A 24,976-nucleotide genomic window follows, 5' to 3' on the forward strand; every position below is an offset into this window, starting at 1 on the left:
TTTGTGTTGGCTCAACATGAACAGACCCATCAGCATCAGCCTGAGTTTGATGAATGTCCTGAAGTAGAGCTTGAGCTGAGTCGATAATCTTTCTTCTAGACTCAGACGTATGCAGGTAAGCATAGGATTCATCAATGTGTTGCTCAAAGGCCGGAGTCTTGTTAGCACCAGATGGAGGAGGTGTTTGATGCTGAGAAGTAGAGGTGCCAGCTTGGTCAGTAGCTGCACTTTGTCCAGGTCAGCAGCAAGAGCTGACTGGTTTTCATTCTACTTTGTTGGAGTGGGAAGAGGTGGATCAGCAAAGATGTTTACCTGCTCAGAGTCAGTCTGAAACTGAGTACTTGTAGAAGGTGGAAGAAGTTCGGAGCTGAATTGAGCAGGATTTTCCTTTGCTAACTCTTTGTCTTGAGCAACAGGAACTTCGAGCACTTGCTCAGTGGGGAGTTGAGCAGAAGTGTCGGCAGAGATTGGACCCTTAGGAACTATGGGGTCGGCTTGCTCCTCAGCTTGAGAAACAGAGGCTTGATTTTCCTTGAATTTCTCCGAAGAGGGCTCAGTGACAGTCGAGAAGAATTGGAACTGAAGCTTAGTGAGGTCAGTGATGGGATCTCTGAGTGGGGAGTCATCCATCAGATCAATGAGGTTTGGTTTTTGAGCCTTGCGTTTAAAGCGCTTATCTGAACCTTCCTTAGAAGATTTAATTGGTGGAGAGGGATCATCATAAATAGACTCAAGGGATTCAAAAGAGAGGTTGAGGTCAGTGTCAAGGCCTTCCACCACCTTGTCCTTCACTGGTGACTTAGCACGATGCTCAGCTTGGTCAGTATCAACTTGTTCATTTTGCTCAGCATCACCCAACTTATCAACTTGAGGCTGTCCTTCAGCATTTCCCAATTCTTCCTCCTGGTCAGTAGGAGTCTTCTAAAGGTCAATCTCTTGACTCCATACAAAGTGTGATTCCGGAGTGACCACGAAGTCAAGTGGGTTAGCTTCGATCGGCGTCAACCCAGAGGTTTTCTTCCTCTTCAAAGGCATTTCTGGAGTTTCCTCACTTTCTTCCTCAGGCTCAACTTGCCTTTTCTTAGATTCCCCTTGAGCTTGCTCAGCGGCTTTCTTGGCACTAGAAACAATCCGAATCTTTTTCGACGCTGTGTTAATATCTCTTGCGGATTGGTCAGCTTTCCGCTTCTTATCTTGTCTAGTTCGGTTAGCAGATTCCTTTTCAACCATTACCTTCTTTCCTTTCTTGGTTGGCATATCCTGTGCGGCTTCAAGCATATTATCCCCTTCTTCATTTTCTTCTGCACCCTTTCCTTTCTTTGACTTAATGGGTTGGTCATAGGCTAACCCGAACAGCAGTGCCGCTGTGATTTCTGTACCCCAAATCTCAATTTCTTCGACCATGTTTACTTGGTAGTCCTGAAGAATTTTTGTGATGAGGGAGCCCATCCTGAGTTTCCCAGTACTCCGTTGGAATGCGCCGATAAGAAAGACGGGCATGTTGAGCGGTTGGTAGGTCAGCATGTGCCAGATGAAGCACTGCTCGAAGTTAGACGCCGATGAGGAGGAGTTGACCTTAGGGGAATATGAAGTTAGTCAGGATGTAATGAGCCATTTTCTGAGGCTGACCCATGCAGGTGCTGGCTATTTCCCTTTTGTGATTCTTTGGTTTGCAGAACTTAACAGGATAGTCGACTTTCGAGTAATCATTTGTGGTTCTGAGTTCTGAACCTTTGGTCTTCAGTTTTAGCAGAGTTCCGAGATAGGACGGAGTGATGGTGATGTCCTTGCCTTTGACCTTGGTCACTAGGTGGTCAGCATTGTCTTCGTCAACTCTGAGATTAGCGTAAAATTCTCTTACCAACTGTGGAAAGGTGTTACCGGGAAGAGAGGAGAGTTCTGTCCAGCCGTTTTTGGAGATCCACTCACAAAAAGGTTTCTCAGCCATTACAAAGCTTGGGGAGAACCAACGGCAACAAAGTACCTCACAATTCTTTACGCTGTTGTATATAGGAATGAATGTCTTTTCCTTAGGTTGCTTGTTCTTCTTCTTTCTTGAAGGTGTTGCTTGGTCAGCTTTAGGGTTTTTGCTAGGAGTGGTATATGTTGACCATCCCCTTGAGACTCAGTTGAAGTCTCTTCATAGTCCTGCTGAGCAGGGGAAGGAGAATTTTCATCGGAGCGATTGTCGTCGTAATCGGCACCGGAGATGTTTTGAGAATTGTCAGACATGATTCCTTAAGAGAATTTGAGAGGATTTGGGATTTGAGAGAGAGAGAAATTGAATGCCAAGGATTTCAGATGTAAAGAGTGATTAGTGGGAATTTGTCCACTATTTATAGAGGTGCCGAGTTGATCTGATAGGTCGGAATGGTGGTTTGACATCGAAATGATCAATCGACAGTTATCCTGGCATTTATGACACATTCGGTGCATGTGGTTTCTAATTATTACGCTTACGTCATCCTAGGTGGCTACTTAATGCGCGTGCTAGCATTTATTGTTTTACTGGCTTTACTCAGTATCTAGAATACTAAGCGGTTTTGACTTTCTGAGTGCTCAGTTTTACGTAGAGGGAATATTCGTATGCTTAGTAACTCAGTTTATGATAATCACTCAGTATGTATGTCTACTCAGCATAAGGTAATTTTATGTAATACATATTAGCTCAGCATGCAATAGTTACTAATTTAGCACAAATCACTCAGCATGGTAATCACTCAACATTCAATTTAAACATGGAATTTTATTAAAGAGGATTAGACATACCGATGGCTTCCCTTAGTATGTTAAATTGCTCACGAGCCAGAGGCTTCGTAAAGATATCCGCGAGCTGTTCATCGGTTGGTACATAGGTCAACTTGATCTCACCTTTGAGTACATGGTCTCTAATGAAGTGATGCCGAATGCTGACATGCTTCATCCTGCTGTGTTGGATTGGATTTTTGGATAAGTCAATGGCACTTTTGCTGTCGCATTTGACTTCGATTGTATCAGTTTGTACTCCATAATCCTCCAGCTGTTGCTTAATCCATAAGACCTAGGCCACACAGCTTCCAGCAGCAATGTACTCAGCTTCAGTTGTTGACAAGGCCACTGACGATTGCTTCTTACTGAACCAAGACACTAGACAGCTCCCAAGGAATTGACATCCTCCTGAAGTACTCTTACGCTCTAGCTTATCTCGTCCATAGTCAGCGTTAGTGTATCCAATGAGTGTGAAGTCATTTGTATTTGGATACCATAAACCTGCATTAACTGAGCTCTGCAAATATCTAAAAATTCTTTTTACAGCCATAAGGTGAGATTCTCTGGGGTCAGCTTGATACCTTGCGCAATAACATACTGAGTACTGAATGTCAGGCCTACTAGCAGTAAGATAAAGTAGAGAGCCAATCATACCTCGATATAACTTGCTGTCTACTGACTTACCTTTCTCGTCAGCGCAAAGGACAGTGTCAGTACCCATTGGGGTAGATATGGGCTTACATTCTTCCATATCGAATTTCTTTAACATTTCCTTGGCATACTTAGACTGACTAATGAAGATGTCGTTCTTCCCTTGCTTAATTTGTAGTCCAAGGAAGAAGTTGAGTTCGCCCATCATTGACATCTCGAACTCAGTTTGCATTTGTTTACTAAATTCTTTGCACATAGATTCATTAGTAGCACCAAAGATAATGTCATCTACGTAAATTTGTGCCAGCATGGTATCTTTACCCTTTTTCTTAATGAATAAGGTTGTGTCAGCTTTACCTCTGACATAGTTCCTGGTCAGCAGGAAACTGGTCAACCTTTCGTACCAAGCACGTGGTGCTTGTTTCAGGCCGTACAGGGCCTTCTTGAGTTTATAAACATGGTTTGGAAATTTTGGATCTTCAAACCCTGGAGGCTGACTAACATATACCTCTTCGTTTATAAATCCATTAAGAAATGCACTCTTGACATCCATTTGATATAATTTGAAGTTCATGAAACTAGCATATGCATATAATATTCGTATAGCCTCTAATCTAGCAACTGGAGCAAAGGTCTCACCGTAGTCAATGTCTTCTTGCTGACTATAGCCTTGAGCTACAAGTCGGGCTTTGTTCCTGACTACATTGCCTTGCTCATCTAACTTATTTCTAAAGACCCACTTAGTTCCTATGGTCTTTTGATTCATAGGTTTTGGTACTAAATCTCATACCTCATTTCTCTTGAATTGATCAAGCTCTTATTGCATAGCATTGATCCAGAATTCGTCGTGCTCAGCATCGGTGAAATTCTTTGGTTCATTGACTGAGATGAACGCAACATTGCTAAGATATCTCCTGAGTTGATTTCTTGTCATCAGGTTGTTCTCAGCAGCATCAAGAATGGACTTCTCCGAATGTCCTCTTGGGATTTTGATCTCTTTGGGTAATGTTGAGTTGTCAGGAGCAGATGTTTCAACAATCTCTGCAGTTTTAGATTGGTCAGCAAAGGTAATTTCAGGTTCGTTTTTAACTTTGGTCAGCCCGTGTGGTAATGACTCAGTGGCTCCATTTTGGTCAGCGGAAGCTGAGCCTGGGTCATCTTCGGCAGACTGACTTGACTTTTCTGCAGGGTCAGTTTCATCGAACTCGATATGGACAGACTCTTCAACGACTTGAGTTCATTTATTGAACACCCTATATGCTTTACTGTTAGTTGAATATCCTAGAAAAATCGCTTCGTCAGCTTTAGAATCAAATTTGGCAAGGTTGTCTTTTGTATTGAGTATAAAGCATTTACAACCAAAAGCACGAAAGTATCCAATGTTGGGCTTTCGTCCTTTCCAAAGTTCATAGGGGGTTTTCTTAAGAATAGGTCTAACTAAAGCCCTATTGAGTATATAGTATGCTGTGTTGACAGCTTCACCCTAGAAATACTTTGGAAGTCTATTCTCACTCAGCATTGTCCTAGCTATTTCAACTAATGTTATGTTCTTCCTTTCAACTACCCCATTTTGTTGAGGAGTTCTAGGAGCAGAAAAATTGTGGTCAATGCCGCTGACTTCACAGAATTCATCAAACTATTGGTTTTTTAATTCTCCGCCATTATCACTACGGATGTGAGCTAATTTTAAATCTTTGTCATTTTCAAGTTTTCTGATCAGTGTTGAGAACGTCTCAAAAGCTTCATCCTTGCTACTCAGTAAGATGACCCAAGTGTACCGAGAGAAATCATCCACAATGACCAAGGAAAATCTCTTACCGCCCAAGCTGAGTGGTTCCGAAAAGATCCAAGTGTAGTAATTCCAATGGACGCTTGGTTGAGACAATATTTTTACTTTGAAAAGACTTTTTGGTTTGTTTACCTTGCTGATAGGCATTACATAATTGATCTTTCTCAAATCTAAGTTTGGGCAAACCCTCAACTAATTGCTTTCTTGCTAATTTGGCAAGGAGGTCCATGCTTACATGACCAAGTCTCATATGCCATAGCCAGGAGTTATCCTCCTTTGACACTAAGCATATGTTTTTCGAAAAATTCTTTTCTAAACTCAACATGTAAACATTGTCAACACGAGGGGCAGTTAAAATCAAATCGTTTGTTTTTCCCTCGAGTATCCGACACTCAGTGGCATCAAATACAACCTTTCTACCGCTGTCACACAGCTGAGCCATGCTCAATAGGTTATATTTGAGACCCCTAACTAAGGAGACTGACTCAATAGTAGGGTTACCTCCGATAGTACCTGAACCTACTATCTTACCCTTTTTGTTGTCTCCGAAGCTTACACTTCCACCTCGTTTACGTTCTAGTGTGATGAACTGAGTTTCATCACCAGTCATATGCCTCGAGCATGCGTTGTCAATATACCAAAGCTTTGACTTCTCTGCGCACCTCAGGCTCACCTGCATTTTAAATTATTCATCTTTAGGTACCCAATTCTTTTTGGGTCCTCGTTGGTTAGCATAAATAGGTGAAGCATCATGTTTTATTTTGTGACGGCATACATTTATGGTGTGGCCATCTTTACCACAATAGTCACAAAAGATTACCCTTTGAGGGTGTTTCCTCTTTTGGTCAGCACGATGGTGCTGAGCATACCAACACACTTTTATCGTGTGTCCTCTCTTTCCACAACAGTCACACTGACTGTTCTGCTGAGTGTACTGTCGATGCTGACCAGTACCTTGATACCCAGCATTGGGATAGAACCTTTTCTTAGCCGATGTACTCAGCTGGTTCTGTATGGTTGTGATGTCCTTTTTCAGCTTCTTAGAGTCTGATTGGACTTCAGAGACAAATCTATGCATTATTTTCAAATTTTCATCCTGCCTAGTGTTGTCCTGAAGTAGATGTCGGAGATCACTTAGTTTGACCTCCTCAATCTCATCACATCGCCTATTGAGTGCCTTTATTTTCTTATTACACTTTTTGGTCAATGTATATAGATCACTCAGGGCGTTAACCATTTCATTTCTAAGCACGAGAAGAGATGTTACCTCATTAGAGTGTTCCTCTTGGTCAGACTCATCTGAGAGGTCAGCATGCTCAGATCGACATTGGTCAGCAGCTTCATCAGCCATAAAACATATGTTTGCTGACTCCGTGGCATCAGCTTCTGATGAGGTTGACCCATCATTGTCACTCCATGTTGCCACCATTGCTTTTCTGCTGCCTTTCTTTTCTTTCTTCAAAGTGGGATAGCTTGATTTAATATGCCCAGTTTGATGACATTCAAAGCATGTGACAGGCTTCGAGCTGTCCTTTTTGTATCTGCTGTCGCTGGGCCCAACTTTGTACTTATCGCTTCTTCTGAATTGCCTTTTACTGTTCTTGTCATTCTTTCTGAACAGCTTTTTCATCTTCCTGGTAAACATGGCCATCTCCTCATCGTCTGATGAGTCAGCTTTTATGACAAGTGATTTTTGCTTCTTGTCCTCTGACTTTTCTTTAGCTTCAAAGTTTTTCATGGAGATCTCATGGGTCAGCAAAGATCCGATCAGCTCGTCATATTTGTATGTGGTCAAGTCCTGAGCCTCTTCCACATCTGTCTTCTTAGCTTGCCAGCTTTTGGGTAGACTTCTCAATATTTTCTTCACCTGCTCTTCTTCCGTGAAGTTCTTGCCGAGCCTCTTCAGCTCATTTATGATGTTGGTGAATCTTGCGTTCATTTCAGAGATGTCTTCATTGTCGTTCATCTCGAACAGCTCGTATAGTCTCATGTGTTGGTTCACCTTTGACTCCTTGACCTTGCTGGTACCTTCATAGGTCACTTCCAGCTTCTTCCATATTTCCTGTGCTGACTCACAACCTGAAATTTTGTTGTACTCTACAGCATCTAACGCATAGTGAATCATATTGATAGCCGAAGCATTATTTTGCAGTTTTCTAAGGTCATCCTCTGACCACTCAGTTTCACTCTTAACAACTTTTTCGTTGTCTACTGTTTTGTAAGGCACATATGGGCCTTGAACTATTGCAAGCCACACACTCATTTTTGTAGCTTGAATAAAGTTCTTCATCCTGTTCTTCCAAAATGTATAATTTGATCTGAAGAATAAGGGAGGCCGACTAATAGATAATCCCTCAGGGAGTATCTGTGTTGTTTGATTTCCAGGAAGGAAAAGAGTGCTGTTCTCAGCCATTTATAGGGATCAGCTCAAGATAGTTTTATCTTTGAGGAGTGAGCTACTGAGCTCTGATACCACTTGTTGGTCCCGTGTAATTAGTTCCAAGGGGGGGTTAAGAACTAATGTAACTTTTTTCGCTTAATTATGCTGACTTAATCAATTCTTTAAGTTACTTAACTCAGTTTTGGTCAGCACGGCCGAGAGAGATGTAAGACAGCTTTAGTCAGAGGCTGACTAGAACCGTTTTACTTGTGAGTTGGGAATTAACACTTAAGGCCAGCTTCCAACTCAGCACTCTGATTACTCAGTGTCAGCTTATACAATTTATATCCTGAGTAATTTAAGGAAGCAACACACACATAAATATATTGAGAGAAAGAGTTAGAAATTACTCATCAGATTTATCCTGGTTCGGCCTCACCGCCTACGTCCAGTCCCCAGAATCCTTCCGGGCTTTTTCAATCCAATACCGAGCTCTTTAAAGGTAGAGCACAAACCGTTTACAAAGCAGTTGAGTATGCAAGAGTACCGTCCTCTATTCGTCTACTCAACACCATTAAGCGCTATAACCGAACACTTAGATTTTCTCTACCGATGAGTACTAAACCGAGTACTCAGCACCACTCTCTCAACTTTTAGAATTGATACAAATTTGTTCTTTCTAGATGAAGAACACTTTAGATGAATACAAATTCAATCTAGACTTTTACATAGAAATAAGATTTGGGTGTAAGATTGCTTTTTCTTGTTTGTATGTGCTTGTATGTATGCTTTTCTTTTTTGTTTTTCGGCAATGGATCCAAGTGAAGAGCTTGTCCTTTTATAGTGAATTCTGAGGCTGCAATCATTTGAATTCGGATGTATCCGTTGAATTCAAACGGTATTCTTGCGTCATTCACTGGTCAACATATAGTTTTGCAGGCCAATCCTGTCGTCTGAATTTAGCAGGCGTCAGGCTTGTCTTCTTCCGCTAGATTCGTCTTCTAGCGCCAGTTTCGTCTTTTAGCCAGAGGCCAGTTGACCCATGCGTCTCGAAACTGTCTCCATGCGTAATTCCAAAGCTTTTGAATTGGCGCAGATCTCTGTCGGATCTTGTCTTTTAGTAAACGGATCATTGGCGCTGTCCTGATGAATACTCAGCTTGACTTTAATAGACGTTGCCTTTGATCTTTGTTTCTGACGAGACTGAGTCACATTCTACTCAGCTTCTTCGGTCAGCTTCGTCTTCAAGCGTTTGTTCTGAAGAATACTTTTCTTCTATTATGCTGAGTCACATTCTACTCAGCTTCTTCGGTCAGCTTCGTCTTCAAGTGTTTGTTCTGAAGATGACTTTTCTTCTATTATGCTGAGTCACATTCTACTCAGCTTCTGTGCCTCATGCTGACTTCATCCTGTCTTACTTTTTATTTCTTTTCTCGTTTATGATTATACTCAACATTGAACAAACACATTAGTACAATTAAATCAAAGCACTTAAATTTAATTGTCTTAATCATGGATTAACTTAAATAATTTTGTCAAATTAAAATCATGTGGAAATGTGTTTCAACAAGTTTGGTAACCCAAACTAATGGCGCGACGGATATTTTAGCCAAACCTGTGCTTTCTTGGCTTAATCTAAATGTTTGGGATCAACTCCTCAATTTTTGAGGTTTACCCATGCGTAGATTAGGGGTGGCAACAGAGCAAGGCGGGAGCGGTTTTGCATCCTCCATTCCGCTCTCAATATTTTTGGGGCGGTTTCGAAAAATCTCCAAAAAAGTGTTCGGAGATTTTTTAGCATCCACACCTGCTCGCACGGTTGTCCACGGGTAACGGGGAATCCCAAAACCCCAAATTAATTTTAAAATTTTAAAAAGTAATTTGTAATTTATTGTGTTTTAGTTTTATGCTTTTAGTTTTTTTTATTTAAACCGAAATCCTCAGTAAATTACTGTAAAGTACTGTAAGAGGGTGTTTGTTTCAGCTTTTCGGAGAAGCGTTTAGCGTTTTACTCCAAACTACAGGAAATATATTGTTTGGTTAGGTTTATATAACCGCAACGGTTAGCATTTTCTCTGGAAACTGCAGCGTTTTGGAGAGTTTCATGAAAAGCTCATATTTGGAGCTTTTCATAAACAGTTGTTTGTAGTTATTTGTTATTGACAAAATTATCCTTTTCATTTCCACAAATATGTTTATTCTTTTACAATATTTATATTTCTACAACATAATTACAGAAAGAATAAAGTTTTGTTGCGTTCAATAAATACTCCTAACATTTATAGCTAGAAGCAATTTTACCCTTAACGTCTAAAATGATGCAATTATACCCCTAATGTTGGCAGCCAAAAGCAATTTTACCCATAACATTGACTAGTTGGGTCAATTTGAGAAATAATTTATCAAATTGTCTTATTGGTCATGAATATTGTCATCTACACTTCACATGTGCACCATTTTATCATCGTAAGTAACAGATCACAAACATATGATTAGACATGAATTTTTTTTAAGAAAATAAAAAAATATATATTATCTTTTGTACTAGTTGGACAAAAAAATTTCAAAAATTTCACCGAATTTATAAATATTAATTTTCAATTTTATTATTAAATCACAAAAAATATGAAATCTTTTTTTTAGAACTACTAGTATGTGCAATTGGTGTACAATAAGAAATAAAATATCTATGTTTTCTAATAATACCTGAAATCAACCCAACTTGTCAATGTTAGAGGTAAAATTGCCATTAGCTGCCAGCGTTATGGGTCAGATTGCACCATTTTAGATGTTAAGAGTAAAATTATTCCTAGTTGTAAACGTTATGGGCATTTTTTCACATTTTTCCTTTTATAATTTCATCATTGATTAATTTAAAACATGTCCATTTTAGATATTTTAAATCCGAACAGCAACCGTTCAATATAATTTTACCAAACACTAGTAATTAAACAGCTAATAACAAACAGCTAACCGCAACCGCTAACAGTTTACTGCAACTGCAAACAGCTAACATCAACCGCAATAGCTGTTAGCTAACAGCCGAACCAAACATGCCAGTAATATATTTTTCGGTTATTTTTACGGGCGGTTTTTTAGAGACGGGAGATCCCCACGGTTCGGGGATCACCCATCCAAATTTAATCTTCGGGGCTAAAATTTCCCCCGCCCCCAGTCCTGCACTAAAAAATTTTGGTTTTTTTCCCGATCCCATCAGTTCGGATCCCACAATTTTCGGTTTTTCCCGCCGAATTGTCACCCCTAGGGTAGATGTTTCTTGATTGTTTATAAAAGTTTTCTTTCTTAAAAAAATATATTCTTAACTCGGATGTAAACTAAAAAAGGAATCAAATTACTATATTACCCTTGTGAAAATTGAATATTAACTGCACAAGAGAAGTGCAATTGCTTTCGCACATCAAATAACATTGATGTGCACATAGAAGAGGGCGTAGAGAAACGACGGCGTTTCCTCTTTGGCACTTTCTCGCGCCCAAGGTGAATGTAGTCTCCTACCATTACGAGATCTGATAATCCAATTCCATCTTTGATCAATCCATTTAATGAATTTTCTATCTAAAATTCAATCAACATTAAAGATTCTACTTGATAGATCTCCCGCTCTTCGTTACCGGAAAAGGTAAGAGTCGCCGCTGCACTTCCTCTCGTAATTGATGAGTTGATATATTCAGAATTTGGATTTCTGGTAGCTTATTGATGAGTTGGAATCTGCTATGTCCTTTAGCTCTCCAAGCTTATTTTCTAACGAGTTTCAGTCAGTTGCTTGCAATAGAAATTTCTGTTAAATTTATGCTAAGGATGATAAATTTTGGCTCAGAGTTATGAGCATTTCAGGTTTGATAGTTAGAGTAGTTTATTTTTGGTGCACAAATTGAAAATTACGGAGGAGTTGTCATTGACAGCATTATCCAGGTTCATTTGAATTGTTGTCATACTTCACTGTTTTTATTACTTGCTTAAAATTATATGCAAGCAATGAACTGTTATGCTCATTAAATATTATCCATTCATTATAGTGTAGAGATAGAATTCCAGCATGATATATAAGTTTGCCAATGGATCTGAATGTCTCTTTGTTATCTTCTCTAAGCTGTCAATCAGGGAATACGTACTGCGTTGGTATTGGCCTTTCATATCTGATATTGTCCCAGATTGTGATGGCCTTTGCATTGTGATAATTCATCTGTCAAATTTCTTAGCTTATGACATTTTCCATTAACAATGCTATTGCTAATTTGATGTCTATATTTTTTATATGAGGTTTGGCTTGCTTAATTTTTTAGTTGTAATATGAATTATTTAAGTCCTGTTATGATTTTTAACTTTATTTATTTAGCTGTCCAATAACTTTTTTCTTTATCATGTAATAGTTAGAAATCGACATATAAGTTGCCTGCAAGGCCGCAATAATGTCGATTGAGGAAGGCCATGTTGATGAAATTTTGGAAAGCCATGAGGAAGATTCTTCATCAGTTCCTGAGAAGCAGTTGTCTGATGGGCATCATGGAAGTAATGGGAATCTTGCGAAGGAGAACGGGTTGCATGATGGTGCTCTGTTGATAGAGAATACGCATGAAGAGCTTGTGCAAATGGTTGTTGAGCTTAAGTGTCAGAATGATTTCTTGAAGTCTCAGTTTGAGGATTTTAAAAATCTCCAATCAGCTCATGAAAGTCATCAAAGAACAGAAGGTGATGATCAGAAAGCTGGGGAATCTATTGATGTTGAAGAACTTCGTGGAAGGGTTGAGTCTTTGACTAAAGAACTTCATGAAGAAAAACAAACTCGTAGTGCAGCAGAGGTAGCTTTGGAGCATCTTCGTGAGGCATTCTCTGAAGCAGATGCCAAAGCCCTTGAGCTCTCCACAAAGCTAGAAGAAGGTCAGAAGTTGTGAGTTTATTTGAAGGTTTAATATATTCGTGCAATTAGATCTTGTTTAATTTGATTGCATGTTGAGCTAGAGTATTTATTATTTTTGGTGTTCTGTATATAAAAAAGTTATAATGCTAATGGATATTGATAGGACCATGAAATTGCTATCAGATCTAGGGAGACCATTTTAACTTTTTAAGAAATGAATATTTTTAGCTAGTGAGGAGGCTTCAAATCTGTGGTGAGGAGTTTAAGTTACCTCAACCACAGAAGGAACAGAAAAGCAACAAGGAAAATTATTTGAATGGTCTCATGTTCAAATTATGTGGTTTCAGGAATTATAATAGCATCCTCTTATTATTTGTCGAAATTCTGAATACATAGCACGGTTCTTTGCATAGCTCAACAGAAGTCAGATCAAGAAATAAAAGAGCGGGAAGAAAAGTATTCTGAACTTGATTCCAAACTTCAAAGGCTTCACAAACGAGCAAAACAACGAATTCAAGAGGTTCAAAAGGTAAATTCTAATACTGGATTATCTTTTTGAACTAATGCTTAACAACTTATCAAGATAGATAAAGAAAATTACTCTACAATCCAATGGAAATTTCAATATGTAGTTAAGTTAACATGGAATGTTGAAATTCTACTTCACTTGTATGCTTCTTTATGCACATATTTCAAAATATTTGATTGGTGATGAGATATTGGCTGGCTTAACTGGTCTGTGATCAGTTGTCAAAAGCTATTATGGAACTATCTGGGTGACTGTTTTGACAATAAAAATAAAGGAAATCTAACAATGGATTGGATAGGCTTAATTCAAGGCGAAAATGTGGCTTTTGTGTTTCAGAGTTTTGTATGATTTTTTAACTTTTTGATACATGTATGGTACGTTGTATGTTTCTTCTTCTTGATCAGAAGACAGAGGCTATCATTTTTTTTTTTTTTGTGAATCTATATGTTTCTTCGATAGTAAGTGATTGTCTTTCCTACATATTACCTAGAAAGGATATTGCTGTAGTAGATATTCTGGTGAAATAGGCCGAACAGGAGTGAGACATCAGAAAAATGTACAGTAAGGAGTATATCTTCTTTGAAAAGTGATTTTAGACTACCTTTTTATACAATGGATGAATAATTTGAAAAAATGGGAAATCATATCAACTTAGGGTCTCTTTTATTGGTTGTGTGAGGGGGTATTATTGAGTTGCAGTTCTACTCAGTAAAACTAGTACATAGGGAGGGGCATCCTTCTTCGGTAACTGAAATCAAATATTGCATGGATGTTAATTTTTTCAGGAAAAAGATGATCTTGAAGCTAGGTTTCGTGAAGTGAATGAAGCTTCTGAGCGTGCGTTGTCTCAGCAATCAGCACTGCAGTTAGAGCTGGAGAGAACAAGGCAACAAGCAAATGATGCATTAAAAGCAATGGATGGAGAGAGGCAACAATTAAGAAGTGCAAATAATAAGTAAAATATCTAATTGATACCATTTTTGGATTTATTAATTCCTTTAGCTTGATCTTCTTTCACCTTCCCCTTCACAAACAAAAAAAAACATACTAACAGATAATCACAAAGGCACAAAAAAGATGGCTGAGAATAATAACAGTTAATGTAGACAATTTTGTGCACAAGTATCAGAATGGTGTTCCCATTAATTGGTTCGAACTTGCCGGTTTCTCTATCAAGATAAGTTTGATGGAGAAAAATTTATGAATTTGTAATTCCATTTTGTACTACTGTTTCATCTCCGTGGAATTTGTGTCGGTTACATCTAGGATCCCTGAACAACCTTCTATTGGTGTTTGCCAATAAAAATGAACCACGGGGAAATCAAACTCTGATTATCTCTCCGTGTCTGTCCACATATGTAGCTATTTGTTTTTCTTCCTTCCTCATGTATGGGGTTTAGTTTTTGATGAGCTCTTGATGATTCTATCTCTTGTCTGAGGACCAAAAGAATATACGCAGCTCTTCCATGTTCAGCGAGAGATCAAATTGTCACCTTCTAACATGGTGACATTTAGATTTGCACAATGACATATCCTTCGTTTTGTTGAGCTAACCTCTCGCTTTAGGATGCAAATTATCCTTCTCCATACAAATTACAAACAAACATTAATTTGCAATCAAATTTCATACTTTTCATAATTAATTTCTTAACAAAGTCACAAGAGAAATACTGGAAATCTTGTTATTTCTTGATATAATAAGTTAGGCATGGTTTGAAACTGTAGGAGCATATATGGTAAGTGAGAGTAATTTCAATTTTCCATTCATTATATGTCTTTGACATCATCTCATGGCTGGTGATAAGATAGAAGTTTATACAAATGCTTGAATTTTCTATAAATGGTCGTGTTTTTTGGTCTTCAAATACTTACAATGCGCTTATGTACAGGCTCCGTGACAATATTGAGGAATTGCGCCGTTCGTTTCAACCTAAAGAGAATGCTCTTGAGGACTTACAACAAACACTTTTGGAGAAAGAACAGGTCTGGAAAATTAGATACATTGAACTGTATTTGACTATGATAGTTTGCCTACTACTGCGAAAAATGCGGTTGTCAATACAATTTTTTCTGTAGCATACTCATACAAGACAAAGAGGGCGAGCCTTGGCGCAACGGTAAACGTTGTTGTCGTGTGACCAAGAGGTCACGGGTTCGAGTCTTAGGAGCGGCCTCTTGCCAAATAAATTGGCAGGGGAAGGCTTGCCCCAGTACACCCTTGTGGTGGGACCCCTCCCCGGACCCTTGCTCAGCGGGGACGCGTAGTGCGACCGGGCCGCCCTTTATACTCATACAAGACAAATTATTTTGACATACTATTGATTTTATAAATTCTCTTAGTTTGTTAGCAAGTGTATGTATCCTTTACACCTTTTCCATGCCTTGTTTATTTTCTATATTACATTTTAACTTGCTTTAATTTTAGATGTTGGAAGATATGAGAGGCTTACTACAATCTGCTGAAGAGAAAAGGCAAGCTTCAATTGCTGAGCTCTCCGCTAAACATCAGAAGGTAATCTGATTGACAGGCGTCCTCTTTTTTTTTTTTTTTTTTTTTTTTTTTTTTTTCCTCTCTTCTTCTGACAAAAGGCGTCCTCTTTTAAATATCAATGTTTTGAGCATTTCCTCTCTTTTCTGTTTTTCAAGAATGTATTCCTGAAGTTTGTTTCTGTTTTCTTTGTTAGAATATAGAGAACTTGGAAGGGCAACTTGCTGATGCTTCAGCTGATAGGGCTAGGGCTACTGAAATTATTTCTTCACTTCAGGTTTGACTTATCATATATATTTTTGTTTGAAGAAAAATTGGCTATGTATTAGAATTTCTAGGAGAAATCTGTTCCATACCTTTCTTCCTCTAGCAGTTGTGTACGTATGGCCTTCACATTTATGCCCAGGATTTGAAGCAAAGCAACATTTGTGTTATTAATTTATAAGTTCATACTACATATACTCTTATATTTCTAATTCTAAAGAGTGTAGGGCACTAGTTCAGCCTATCTGCTTAGAAGATCTCCAGGGGATAAGTCTAATAAGCACTGTTATCCTTTTTGCAGGTGCTAATTGCAGAAAAAGAATCTAAAATTGCGGAGATGGATGCTGCTTCAAGCGGCGAAGCAGCACGTCTTAAAGCTGCTTTGGAAAGTTTGAAAGGAGAGCTTGCTCACCAAAAACATGAATATGTATAATTTACATATTTATGAAAAAAATATCTCGTCCTTGTGAAATACAGTTTTCTTGAAATCTCTTATGGTTTATGTGTGAGTTAATTCGAGTAAATGCATCAAAAATCTTCATATTGTCAATTTGTGAAAAACTTTGGTTTGTCTTAATTACAACAAAATTGTGTTTGGATGCTTAGTAACCTTTTTTTGAGAAAGGATACTTGGTAATCTTCAATATGATAGATTTGAGTTTGAAATTAAGGTTTGGTATTTATAAGATATAGATAATCCTTTGTTGGTAGATTCATTGAACCTAAACAAAATTTATGAATATGAGTTACATTACAAGTTTTATTAGTGTGAAACTTGAAGTACTTGTATGCAGATGCAATTCGAAGTTCACCTTTTAAAATTCCACTTAAGAATTTTTTTCTTACTGTGTTGCATGTAATATCATTACAGTTAAAAATTTAACTTAAAAATATATCTTGGATTTCAAGCCCATCCATTTGTACCTGAGATAACTTGCTTGCATTAGTTCTAAATTTTTTCCACTTCTGCTTGTCCTTTTCTTCCTCTGGTGCATCTTTGAGATAATGCCTCTTATCAAACACCAGCTTAAAATGTCATTGGAGCTTGGCATTACAGTGAAAAAAAAAAAACTTGTATGGGCTACCTTATGTTCTGTGGAGATGTTCCAGGCTCAAATCGTTTCAACCATAACATATATACAGAAAAAGAAAATCTTTATTGTAATAAATTATTGGAGAACAACCAATTAAGAAGTCCTTTGTTTTAGAACATCGTTCTATTCTTTAGTTGTAATTTGTAAACGTCACTGGGATTCCTTGCCCTCCTGTTTTTTCTTTAATTTTATTCATTTAGAAATTTCTCTCCTGATCCGTACATTTTTTCCCTTGCAATATTATGTGTATTTGCTATCCTGTGTAAAGATATGTTGAGTTTACTTACTTTTGAAATTTGTTTTGCTATCAGGAGAAAGAAAAGGAGAGCTGGGAAGCTGCATCCCAGGCACTCAAATTGAAACTTCAAATTGCTGAGAGTAACTGCATACGTGCTGAAATTGAAGCAGCTAAAATGAGAAGTATTTACACATTTTAAATTGACTTCTGGTCAGATGTTCATGCTGCTCAATCTCACATACATACTTTCATGTTGAGCAGCTCAGTTGGAATTAGAAGTATCTGTACGAAGCCAGATGCTAAATAAAAAAGACAGTGAACTGTTGGCTGCCAAAGAGGAGGTATGAAATTGTTTTCCCTTAGCTTTGGGTTGATTCTTGGGGAGTAGTGGTGGGAATTTTACATAGGACTATGGAGGTGTTCTTTGCAATTTTGTCAATGTGAAATAACAACCCACAAAACCTTAGTTTGTTGTTGAGTTCATATGTGACAACAACCTTTTCCTTTTGTTTTAATCTTAACATGTCCAGAAAGAAATTGATCTATCAACCATCTGAGCCAGAGACAAGGACAAACATCATATTTTGTTGACAGTAGTGCTCCAAGCAGTAAACTAAAACATATATGAAGAGTGCTATGTATTAGTTGGAACTGGGAGACTTGTAGGTAATACCTGTTTTTGGATCTAAGAAATGCAGTTAGCAAACTTATTATGGTTTGCATGGAACTGTAATTTAATGTGGTCTCATTTAGAGACATTGAAATAAAGATGGCAGTTTAGATTGTGGATTGAAATGGTGCATTCTTCTGATTCACTGAATATTCTTAAAGCCACCATTTTTTTTGGAATAGATTTTATAGATAGCCAAGGCGCCTTGGATCAATGTTTGTTCATTTAATGTTATCAGAAATCTCTGTAATGGTTACTGAACTTGGAAAAGCATGGAACGTCTTTCATCACTGAGACTGTGACAACTACTTTTCAATTTTAATACCCTCTTTACATGGTAGATTAAATTTTCTCCAATGCTGCATGATGCATTCCTCTACTTGTTAATATCTTGCAGATAAATCGCCTTGAGAGTGAATTTTCCTCGTATAAAGTTCGTGCTCATGCATTGCTCCAGAAAAAAGATGCAGACTTAGCTGCAGCTAAGGACTCTGAACAATTTCAAGCTCTGGAAGAAGCACTAAAAGTACATGTGTCTTTTTATTTTATTTAATAGATGAGCCCATGCGTAACTTCTCTTTTCTAATAATTCTCCTTTTTCATAGGAGGCTGAATTGGAGATATCATCGGTAGCTGCTGAAAGAGACAAGGCTCTCCAGGAGCTTCAAGATGCTTTGGCTAACCATGATAAAGAACTCGCTGAAAGGTAACAGGATTCCAATACTCAAAAGATTTCACTGCTATTCTGTTGTCTGTCCACTGCTCTCTGCATTTCTGTCTCCAATTGCTATGGGGATGTGGAATCATGTCAAAGAATTTCATATTTTGTGATATACCCTGATATTTAGGTTTCTAGCATTATATTGTTTGTGTGATCCTTTTTAGTTTGTCTGTGATTGCACAACTGCGTGATTTTTGGAAGCATTTTTTAATGTAAAACCTACTGTCATTAAATTCTCATTGCAGTTGTTATACTATGTTGTCTTTGAGGTATGTGCTTGAATGAATAGCATTTATTCCTCCTATTAATATGTTGTTATATGATATTACCCTTTAACTTTTACTGCGAGATTTGAATATTTTTGTAAAGCATCAATCTTAGACTTAAATTTATTTCTATTTTAGAGGTGCAGCTCTAAACAATGCCATGCAGCAGATAAAGAGCATGGAAATAAAACTTGATTCTGCAAATTCTCGCCATCAATTAGAAAGAGAAACATTGGAAATAAGGATTCAAAATTTGGAAGAAACATGGCAATGTAAGAGATATATGTGCTTAATTTAATTTTCATCTTATATTGTTTTCTTCCCTTAGTTCTTTCTCCAAAGGTTCGAATTTAATAGGTCTATGACAAGTTTAGCGTTGATAACAAATTCACAGCAAGATACGAGGCATTGACAAAAGAAAAGGAAGCATCTTCTGGGCAAGATATACAAAGAGAATTGGAAGAGTTAAAACAAAAGTTTAAAAAACTGAAGGTATATTACAGACTTTCCTATTCTTTTAGGCGTGTATGAATCAATAAATTATACTCGAAGCATTGATTCATTGAATTGAACTCATCATTCAGGTCGAGCATGATTCGTTCCGTGACCTGGCTGATAGGATGATTGGAGAAAAGGACAAAGAAATCTCTAAAATTCTTGATGATAATAAGAATCTCCGTCGCTCTTTGGAATCAAGAGCACTGGTATGTATTCTGTATGTTCTCTATATATTTTCTTTTCAAAGCTTCTTCTGCCACCTAAATAATCCCGCCAAAGGTTTTCTGCATCATTGTAATCCTTGGTTTAACCATTTTGTCTTAGGCTGATCAAAATGAACATAAGATTACAGGTATGAGAAATATCCTTTGCTTTTCTTGCAGATTTATTTTAACAGAAGAAGCGAACTTTATTGTTATAGAAAATCAATTCATTTCTGGTTCTAACTAATCTTTAATTTGAACTCTTATTGTCAGCTTCAAAAAAACAGGATGCAACAAATTTAAACACCTCCGCTGCAGAGCAACAGATTCTGGTACAACTTTCTTTTTCCCTGGATTATCATCTTGTTGAGTGTGGTGGCAGGGGTGTCTAAAAGCAATTATTGATTGGGAAGCATATTAATTAGGACTATGTGCTTGTTTCTTTGGTGTCTGAAAGACAAGTTTTTATTGTTGCAGAATATATTCTGGTTCACTTGTGCACAATTGATTCTTTTTTTCTTGTCACTTTGTCATAATTCCGGTGCAGCATTATTGCTTCAGAGGCTTCGTATTTGTCCATAAAAAAATCATGCTGCTTGATTTCTTATACAAAGCTTGTCTGGTGGCTAAATTTATTGAAAACACATATTTGTTTCAATGAATCTGGTTGCTCCCTTGTAAGTCATTTGTGTCTCAAATGTTTATCTGCATAGGAAGCAAAATATGTGTATATATTATCATGAAAGTAGAACATAAATTTTTTGGATAAATTACACCCATGGCCCCTGAGCTTTGCACTTAGTTTCATTAAGGCTCCTGAACTTCAAAATCGAACATTATGGCCCCTCAACTTTGCACTTTACTAGCATAAGGGAGGCCCGGTGCACTACGTGTCCCCGCTAAGCGAGGGTCCGGGGAGGGGTCCCACCACAAGGGTGTACTAGGAGCAAGCCTTCCCCTGCCAATTTTTTTTGGCAAGAGGCCGCTCCTGAGACTCGAACCGTGACCTCTCGGTCACACGACAACAATATTCCGTTGCGCCAATTTTTTTTGCACTTTACTAGCATAATGACCCATTTTGCCATTGACCAAGTCAAAATGACAGATGATCTCAAACTAAATAATTTCAAGAATTAAAGTTGTTTAGAACTATTTTTCCCATGGAACCACTGTTTTAGATTTTCCAAAACACAATTTTTGGATATTTCTCTCCCTAAACAATCACTTTCTCTCCTAACAAAACAACACCTAAATGACCCTAAAAAAAAAAAATTAAGCATTAAAGTTTCTCGGAATATCATTTCTATCAGTTTGGTTTTGAAGTTCAGGGGCCATAATGAAAGTAAAGACAAGGTTCAAGGGCCATGCATGTAATTTACCCTAACATTTTCCTACCAAACGACTTGTGAAGTGGAAATGAATTGATGTGAAGTACTTGCAACTTGCAACAGCTTGCACTTGCAGTAATGGATTTCATATAATTAAAATAAGAAGCTGAACAGCTGAAATTCTGAAAATGCAATCTATAGTTCCTAAGTGGGTCTTTTCAGACTTTGGCTTGAATTGGGAAGGTTAAAGGGGTAATTTACAAAGCTCGATGTTTATTATTTGAATTCCAGATTTTGGCAAGGCAGCAGGCTCAGAGAGAGGAAGAATTAGCACAGTCACAGCGGCATATTTTGGCACTTCAAGTATGTCACTCCTGATTTTGAGTTTTGTCAATTACTTCGTTACAGTATTAACTTCCAATAGTCATGTTAATTTAGGAGGAAATTGAGGAGCTTGAACGAGAAAATCGTCTCCACAGCCAACAGGTATGAAATGCGTGGACAATGTAATTAAGAACTCTTTATGAAATTTGTATAGCTAAGTCGGAACTTTCTAATGGATTAAGTGGCTGGCGACTGAAAATGATATGTGATTCTCAATTTTCTGAGAGGTCATATAAGATGAACTTATTAATGTAATGATTACAGGAAGCCATGTTGAAGGCCGAAATACGTCACGTAGACAGATCGCAGAAAAGAGAAGGGGTAGATATGACATATCTGAAAAATGTTGTGTTGAAGCTTCTCGAAACAGGTATTTATGTTGAAATATCAATTGAAGCAGATACCATAACCGATATCTGATATTCTGATCGTTTTGTTCATCTTGTTGAATTTTCTCCGAGTAGGCGAAGTGGAAGCACTCCTGCCTGTGATTGCAATGCTTCTACAATTCAGTCCTGACGAGGTAAAAATCTTATTCTGCTGCATTGTTGTCTAAGGGTGAACATTGGTTCAGTTCCGTTACTATCCGAACCAAATTCTCCCTCAAAATCAAACTCAAAACCGAACCAAACCAAATAAGCTCAATAACGGAATATAACCGAATCCAGTTTTATCGGTTCGGTTCGTAACCGATGGCAGATCAAAATTCATTATAATAACTAATTTTAAAAAAAAAATCTATAATAAATATAAAATCAATATGATACAAAAAAATAGTAGTATATTAGTAGCAAATATATTGAGACAATTAATGGAGCACTATCGAAATAAGAAGAAAGACTTGCATATGGTTTTCATTGACTTGGAGAAGGCATATGATAAGGTACCAAGGGAAGTACTTTGGTGGGCCTTAATAAGGAACGACATTTCGCGGAAATATATTGACATCATAAAGGACATGTATGAGGGAGCATGCACGAGTGTACGTACCAGTGTTGGGAAGACTGAAGAGTTCCCTATTATGATTGGAGTGCATCAAGATTTGCACTAAGCCCATTTCTTTTTGCCGTCGTTATGGATGAACTAACGAGTTCACTTCAAGATGGTATACCATGGTGCATGTTGTTTGCAGATGATATTGTGTTGGTTGATGAGACGAAAGAAGGCGTGGAGAGGAAGTTAGAACTATGGAGACAAACTTTAGAATCTAGAGGCTTTAAGTTGAGCCGAAGTAAGACGGAATATTTGGAGTGTAAGTTTAGCGGCGATAGGAGTAGGGAGGCAGAGACAATCACCCTAGATGGGAGAGTTGTTCAGGCATCGGATTGCTTCCGGTATTTAGGATCTATTATCCAAACGGATGGAGAAGTAGATGGAGATGTTGCTCATAGGATTAAATCTGGGTGGGAGAAGTGGAAGAGTGTTACGGGTTTCCTTTGTGACCCCGGCATGCCTAATAGATTGAAGGGAAAATTCTACCGCACGGCAATCAGACCAACATTGTTATATGGTACGAAGTGTTGGGCAGTGAAACACTGTCACATTCATAAGATGTCGGTGGCGGAGATGCGTATGTTGAGATGGATGTGTGGTCATACGAGAAAGGATCGGGTGAGTAATGAAATAATTAGGACAAAAGTAGGGGTTACATCTATTGAGAATAAAATGAGGAAAAACCGACTAAGGTGGTTTGGCCATGTAAGACGAAGAGCGCTTGATGCGCCGGTTAGGAGGACTGAAGAGTGGCAAAGGGATGTAGTGGTGAGGGGTAGGGGAAGACCTAAGCAAACTTGGAGGAGGGTGATCGAGAGTGATATGCGTTTATTGGGGATTGAGGAAAATATGGTAGTGGATAGGACAGAGTGGAGGAAGAGAATTTGTAGCGCTGACACGACTTGATTTCACGGTTTTATATGATGGTTCATGTTAGCCGACCCCGAATCATTTCGGGACTAAGGCTTTGTTGTTGTTGTATTAGTAGCAAATATATTAGATAAGTAAAATCATAAAAAATGTAGAAGAAATAACACATGTAAAAAAAATATATTTTTATATTACATACATAATTTGGTTTTGTTTTCAGTTAGCACGATTTTTTTTGGAATAACCGAACCGATAACTAATAATCAAACTACCCCGTTTTGAAAACCGAACCTACAATTTCAGTTCGGTTATCGGTTATTGGTCAATTTTGCTCACCTCCAATGAGTCTTCATGTGGAGCATAGCAATGATGCAATGGAATCATAGTTACTATTTGGAGATTGGAACATAGTGTTTCTTGTCATAAATGATCAATAAGATAATTGCAATCACAACAATACAATGAATTTTTCTTTCCGCTTATTTTTCGAGTTAGTACCTGTAAAAATTTAAATACCTAATGACATTTGTGTCTCAAAGGTTCAATTCTTTGGTTATTTACTGCGTTTCAGTTCCGCGGATCAAGTCCTTACCTTCAAATATCTGTTACTGCAATTTTACTTCGTTTAGTACTGCCATTGTATTTGATGATTGTTCCTAGGCCAAGTCTATTTCTGATATGGAAACGTCATTTCCGGGTTCACAATTACGATAGCAACATATATACTGCGTTTCAGTTCCGGGGCTGAAGTGTTTACCTTCAAATATCTGTTACTGCAATTTTACTTTGTTTAGTGCTGCAATTGTATTTGATGATTGTTCCTAGGCCAATTCTGATACAGAAACATGTCATTTCCGGGTTCACAATTACAATAGCAGCATATATACTGCATTTCAGTTCCAGGGCTAAAGTCTTTACTTTCAAATATCTGTTGCTGCAATTTTACTTTGTTTGTGGAAGCAGGTGATGAAATGTCAACAAGCATATCGTGCGTCGAATGATGTTCCACGAAGTCCAGCAGGCGATCCTTCCGGATCTTCGCTCTCTCTTTTCTCAAGATTCGCATTTTCCTAATACCTTAACTACAAAACCGTAGAGAATTCATTTTTTTCGAAGAAGTGTCTACAAATACGATCGAGCTGCAGCCGCACCTGGTTCGTAATCAATCCTAAGCAGAATTATTGTGACAGTATGTATTTTTTTGCAACACAACTCTTTATACTTTATAGTGTTCCCTGCAACTATTGAGATATTGTAAAGAAAAATAATAAAATTATGATATACGATAAGAAAAAAAAAATTGGTGAGAAAACCATGGCTTTAGTTTGTAGGCTCTCTTGCATGAAAACTCTTCATTAGCGTTTTCGCGTTTCGTACGTTTCCGTTTTAGTTTCTTTTCCGTTTTTTTACCATTTTGTTGCTATTACTTTTTAGAAATAAGGTTTCAGTGTCTGTGTAACATAGCTTGTAGATTAGCTTTTGAGTGGATAAATGTGTCAATGGTTTAGTTCGTTATAGTTGAGTGTTACATTGAGCCTCCAAGTAACGTTTCGATTAGCTAAACGGTTAGTACATGACTTAATGCATGTGATCATGCATGTGAAAATTAAAAATCAGAAACTAATCAATAAAAGTTATAAAGATCAGGGGTTTAATATATATTTTTTCCTATAATAATAAAAAATGGGCATAAATTGAATATATTCAATTTATTATAAGTTAGTTAATATCATTAGGTGTTTCTATATTGTGACAATTTTTGATTAATGATTGGTTAGCGAGGAAGGGTAAACGGCGAACATCCCAGCTATGTTGGCACCCACCACATATCAAAAAAAAAAAAAAAAAAGCTCTATATTGTGACAATTAAAATAACTAATTTTACTGATTTTATTACTCATTTTTATGTATTAGATTGGAAGTAGATTTTAAATTCAATTATTAATTCAAATAATATTGTTTAAAGTGAAAAATAAAATCATC

At 37.5% G+C, this 24,976-nt stretch overlaps 1 protein-coding gene across 1 annotated transcript; it reads left to right on the top strand.

The window, feature by feature from the left end:
• Window positions 1-10,996: 10,996 nt before the first annotated feature.
• On the top strand, window positions 10,997-24,305 carry LOC136208735 (protein GRIP). The gene is made up of 22 exons (XM_065999877.1): window positions 10,997-11,208; window positions 11,960-12,467; window positions 12,861-12,976; window positions 13,762-13,931; window positions 14,866-14,959; window positions 15,402-15,488; window positions 15,661-15,741; window positions 16,030-16,155; window positions 17,134-17,242; window positions 17,322-17,401; window positions 18,128-18,256; window positions 18,336-18,436; window positions 18,856-18,989; window positions 19,112-19,209; window positions 19,302-19,421; window positions 19,540-19,567; window positions 19,692-19,750; window positions 21,038-21,109; window positions 21,185-21,232; window positions 21,395-21,500; window positions 21,595-21,653; window positions 23,957-24,305. Exons 2-22 carry the CDS (start codon window positions 11,999-12,001, stop codon window positions 24,065-24,067), a joined length of 2,397 nt encoding a protein of 798 aa, XP_065855949.1. The 5' UTR covers window positions 10,997-11,208; window positions 11,960-11,998; the 3' UTR covers window positions 24,068-24,305.
• The last annotated feature ends 671 nt before the right edge of the window (window positions 24,306-24,976 follow it).

This window comes from Euphorbia lathyris, chromosome 10 (assembly GCF_963576675.1).
Source record: "Euphorbia lathyris chromosome 10, ddEupLath1.1, whole genome shotgun sequence".
Taxonomy (NCBI): Eukaryota; Viridiplantae; Streptophyta; class Magnoliopsida; order Malpighiales; family Euphorbiaceae; genus Euphorbia; species Euphorbia lathyris.